The sequence below is a fragment of the Vigna umbellata genome, chromosome 4 (assembly GCF_029865625.1).
Source record: "Vigna umbellata cultivar VRB3 chromosome 4, Vumbellata_1.0, whole genome shotgun sequence".
NCBI classification, from domain to species: Eukaryota; Viridiplantae; Streptophyta; class Magnoliopsida; order Fabales; family Fabaceae; genus Vigna; species Vigna umbellata.
In genome coordinates, this window is record NC_142168.1 from 60,346,335 (window position 1) to 60,351,992 (window position 5,658).

The 5,658-nt window shown below is 32.5% G+C and overlaps 1 protein-coding gene across 1 annotated transcript; it reads right to left on the minus strand.

Moving 5' to 3' along the window:
- LOC124820203 (cation/H(+) antiporter 14-like) lies at positions 1-2,600 on the minus strand. The gene is made up of 3 exons (XM_047291854.2): positions 2,406-2,600; positions 1,174-2,172; positions 1-1,083 (listed from the first exon to the last, which is right to left on the minus strand). The coding sequence occupies exons 1-3, from the start codon at positions 2,598-2,600 to the stop codon at positions 1-3; spliced, it is 2,277 nt and encodes a 758-aa protein (XP_047147810.2).
- Positions 2,601-5,658: the final 3,058 nt, after the last annotated feature.

Sequence of the window (5,658 nt, forward strand, 5' to 3'; positions counted from 1 at the left end):
CTAGAACCACCTTGGTAGTTCTTGTACCACAAAAAATGAACATGTAAAATCTGATGTGGCTAAGAGGTTTCCAAGTGGACCAAGCTCAGGAAGTTCACACCATTCTGTCAACCCTAATGTACATGGAGAGTCTTTCACATGATGCTTACCAACTATGATCAAACTAAAGAGTTTCTCTATTCTTAGAATAGCTTTTGTTGTATCTGCACCATCTTCCACAACCTCTTCCTTGAATGTTACTTTTCCTTCAAGGTAACTACAATAACGTATATGCTCCCTCAAGTCAATGTAAGGGTTCTTCGTTTTCCTTTGTTTGCTTTGCGTTTTAACCCTTACCCAGAATACCGTGAGTCTCACATTTGGATGCTGAGCTATACGTAAACTAAAAGACAATGCCTCTTGGTCATCCCCTCCACCCAAGTACATCATTGCAACTTCACAAATCAACTTCTCATATAACACAAATCCTTTGTCATTGATCTGACCCCGATCTACAAAGATTCCAACAGAGCAAGGAGCTTTCTTTAGAACATGTTGGTTCAGTGTCCTGATCGAAGCATTCAAGTACTCAATGTTATCTTTACTGTACCATTTATGAAATGGCATGATCACAATGTTAGACGTGAACTCCATTGCAAGGTTGCAGACATCGTAGGGCATGCTGACAAATGGGGTTTTTGCTGTGAAGAAATGCAAGTTGACAGTACCGTTGTTGTGCTTGTGAAATTGATCAAAGGCGTTGTGTATGTGTTGAGATGACTTGTTAGCAATATTATCTTCTGTGAAAGTGGGAATGACACTACCTGAAAGCTCCACAAGGTGAAGGACAAAGACTGAGAGTGGAGTATCCTCTCTAGGGTTAGCGGCTTGCAAAAGGTTGATGATTGGATATACATGTTCTTCGTGATGGACACATGCAAGTATCTTGAGATCTGGTTCTGGCTGAGAATTCCTGATTGTCTTTTTAATATATGATCTATACTTTTTTGAAGGATCATACATGTGATAAACACAAAGACTTGCACAACCAGTTACTACCACCATGGTAAATATAGCAAGGGTGAAAGGTTGTTCTTCTATTGCCTGTTCATAGTAAAACTTGTTTCATAAGAAATTCTACTTATAATATTCTAATGAAGAACACGAAATTAGAATGAAAAAATGGTGACATACCTTCATATTCAATAATAAGTTGAGGAAGCTGAGATCCATGAGGCCTTTACAACACATGATTAGAGACAATGCAAAAGAATCCCAAAAATCAATCTGAAAAAGAAGTGAGGAGAAAATGGTGCCCAGAAACTTCCCTAGATACATTGCAAGTAAGATAAGCTCAATGGTGAGTGACTTGAATTCTACTAATGAACGAGGACTGGTTTTAAGGGCAACAATGGTACAATAAGATGGAACTATCAAAGTAGAACCGACAGTGTCAAGCTTTTCTGTGAGAACAGAACCTAAAGGAGGACCATCGGGTAAGATCAACCCAAAACAAAAGGCAACAACAAAAGGAGGTTGTCCTGTAATACTTGCAGTCAATCCAACAAACAAAAGTATACAAATGATTGAAATAAAATGAGTTTCTGTCATTGGTTTTCCTCGTGGATTACGATTGGAGATCCATATAACTAATGGCCTTAAAAGGAAGAATAAAAGGGCGACATAAGAAACCGACACCATTATTTCTGTAATAGGTTTATATGTTTCTAGTCGAATCGCTATAGCACCTTTGATTACCACAAAATAAAATACCCACATGAACGAATCACTAACCACAGAAGTGGATACAGCTATGCGTCCAACCTCTGAATTAATAATATTCATCTCTGTTAGAAAGGCACTTACTACAGGAAACGTAGTCACAGAAGATGATATCAGTAAAACATGAACACTAGGATCTTTAGTTTCCTCTGGGTAGATTGATCTAAAAATGTTTAAAATTACACCACTACATGCTAAAGAAGACACGTGACCAACTACACCGATCACTATTTCTTGCTTTTCAATCTTGAAGATTTGCTTGGGATCAATTTGCACCCCCATCTTAAAGAAATGGATCATCATGCCAAATTCAGCGAACGTTGATAGTGTCATATGGCCTTCTATTGGAAATATCGCTTCATAAAATGATCTGTGTCGACCTAGAAATATAGGACCCAGTATGATTCCAGCCTGACCAGACCAGTGAAAAGATATTATGGCTTATAGTAAAAGTATATATATGAACATATTTCAAAACATGTTTTTGAGTTGAAAGGCATGTCTATGAATGTTTTTACACTTTAGTCTCTCTAAATGGTAATAGAAAATGAGTTAAACATTGATTTTTTTCTTACATATCATTGATTGTTAACAAATGATCGATTGAAAAAGAAATGAACTAAGTAATGGAGATGAAAGCTTACCACAATTTGTGAGGTAATAAGTGTTTGATGACAAGGCCTCAATAAGAAATAAGTGATTCTACCAACAACGTACATAATAATAATTTGAAGAAGTAAGATGGATGTGGCATGATAAAGGGGATTATCTCCAAACCAAATACCTTTAATAACGGGTTTTATATCACATTGACATACTAAAATATCATTTCCAATCATTCCATAAGAACTGTATAGATTTGGAGTTTTGTGATTCATATCAACAAAATTTAAGAAAAGGAATGCTCCAGGACCAACCAAAAGAATGGCTATGACATATACAAAGTTTGGGAACAAGGAAATAAAGTTGAAAGAAAGTGCGAAAGAGAAGATGGAAAGAGATATACTGAAATGATATAGTTTGGTAATGGATGGATGAGGAAGTTAAAAGGTTAATGGTTGAAAACCGTTATCTGACATGAATGGTGATAGTAATTTGGAAGTAAAATTTCTTAATTAATGGTACGAGAGGAGGTACCATTTTAGATATGTTACTTTAATTTACGATTTATAGTCCTGTAGTCAAAATGGAGAAGATAAATGACGCATTAATATGTAGCTAGCTTCATGTTCAAGATGTTTATATGTATCATATTTGTAACAATATAAAAAAAAATCACGTAATGCTTGTCATTGATTTTTTAACTTTACTTCTTTTAATGTTTCATGTTTATAATTTATGAAAAAATTTTAAAATGTTAAGAAATGTAGTTTTTTAATATTAGTATTCTTAAAATACTAAACACAAAAGAGGATGCCCTTTCACATAATTTTTATAGGTTTAATAGTTTTTTTTTATTATTATGATTCCTTTTTCTAATTTCATTTAATTATTGTTTTTATTAAAAGAAATTCTATTCTGTGTCAATTATGGTAATATCATTATACAACCAATTAGATAAAAGAAATTACATTAACTCATTTTTTTAAAAGAATTCAACCAAATTGAGAACATTTAAAAGACCAAATAAAAGAAATCTTTAAAACAATTATTGTAATACAAAAAAAATTGTAATTGAAATAAGTAGTAAATTATAGAGTATTGTCAAATTTAAAATAAACTATCCATTTTTTTAATAAACTTCTGTAAATTTTTCTTGGAATTTTTATTAATTTCATTTTAACTAGATCAAATTTATTTGAATTTTTTAATTCAATTTAAATTAGATTAACTTTAACTTTAAAATATTTTCAAATTAAATATAAATTTATAGTCTAATTGACCATATTTTAGCTTTACTTTTTGAGACTCAACCTAATGTGAGCTTAGTTAATCAAACATAGAGCTCATCTTAATCAAATCTAGTATAGTAGGTGTTTGGCTATTCAATCTTATTTGAGCTCAACTTGACTTAACTAAGTCTAACCTAAGTTATATCTAATATAAGTTATTTGCCAAGGTCAGATCCGACCAAGCCTACCTAACATGTGATTGCCAAACCGGACCCAAACTAATTTACGCTCCACCATTTCACTCCCAATTTGACTTGGACATACCTAACCTTGTTCAACTTCACTTGTGTTTAACCTAACTTAACCTATTTATGATAAAATCGATCATACTTAATTTGGGTTCGGCTTGATCTAACATTAAGTTACATGCCTTTGACCAAACCCAAATTCGAACGACTTTGGTCTGATCCAACCATTCCTAACTTAGACCAAACTTGACCTAGGCCAAACCTTTCTTGATCAGACCCGGGACTGAGTTAGACTTGGCCTAACATGAACTCAAGTTGACTCAGCTCAAATTTTAAATTTGACCCCACCAACTGAATCTTATTTGAACAATGTTGACTTAACTGAAAATATATCCAACCAAACATAACATGGGTCCAAGGTAACCAATTTGACATGGTTTTGATCTGATCTAACTTAACCTGAGTTTGACCTAACCCAGACTAACCTAGCCCAGCTTGAGATTAGACTCAACCCTACCTAATCTAACTTGGGTTTGGTTGCCTCAAGTTAACTTGGGTTTGTGCTACCTCAATTTGACTTTTGCATGGTTCAGTTTAACATGTCTCATCTAACCTTTGTTTGGCTTAAATCCAAACTCATTCTTTTTAACTTACCCAAGTCTAATATAAAGTAAGCTTTTCATAACTTGAACTAACTCAAACTTATATTGATTTTGGATTTTTAAGACCTAAAAAATTATAAAATTTATACTGATCCAAATTTAATTAAATGGATAAGACTTAAAATTTAAAAATATGAATTAAATATTTTGAAATAAACATTAAAGTTATATGGATTTAGATAATTATGAATAGATTTAAAGATTTAGATTTTTTTTATCACTAATAAATACATCGATTATTATGGAGCAAAAGAATATACTATAGTTTTCGTAGATGAATGTCACTTTCTCTTTATAAAGGTTAAAAGCCACATAATGCACCTACATGTGCAACTACATTCAAATGAAACAAATTGCGTAACCAAGTATTAGAATAAAGGTGACGAGCAAGCCGACTTGTAATATTTTTGGGGCACTGATGTTGTGACTATCTAGGATAGGTTTATTCACATGATGGATACATTGTATGGAGTGTAAGTTGTTAGTTTGCTTGAAGTAGCTGAATGATTCTTAGCATATGGCAATCTGCTCATGGGAATTTGGTGTCAAACAACAAGCATGGTGAAGTAGAAGATGCAAGATTAAAGACAGGGATAACTTACCAGCTTAGAATATAACTTAGGTCTCACACAAAGGTGTAGTTGTTATCTAACTGGATTTGAATCTATAATATCTTAACAAAGATGTAGAAGTTGGTATAATATGGCCTAGTTAATAGTTAAGTAGGCTAACACACATATTAAGCAGTTCATGTTACAATTTAACATCTGCAAACAATGGTTTGCAGGATAGGGTTTGTGTCTTATTTAGTCCAGTGATTACTATGTAATGCACTATTAAAACAAAATCTTTGACAGTCATCTTTTTAATAGTTTTTTTTTTACATAGATTGGTAGACTTCAAGTATTCCATTTATATATTGTTCCTTCTTTTTTATAAGTGAGAAAGGTTTTACAATATTGTAAACTAATAAGAAATGCAATTGGTATAATTTTTAAGGTATTAAAGTTAACAGACTTCTTGCGTTGTATTGATTTATTCAATGAACTTCTAAATCAAATAGTTTTATAATACATATCAAACAATGATGACCATGACTTGAAGTCATTTAAGAATGAACAAAAACACTACAAAGGGAAAATACAAAACGAAGGG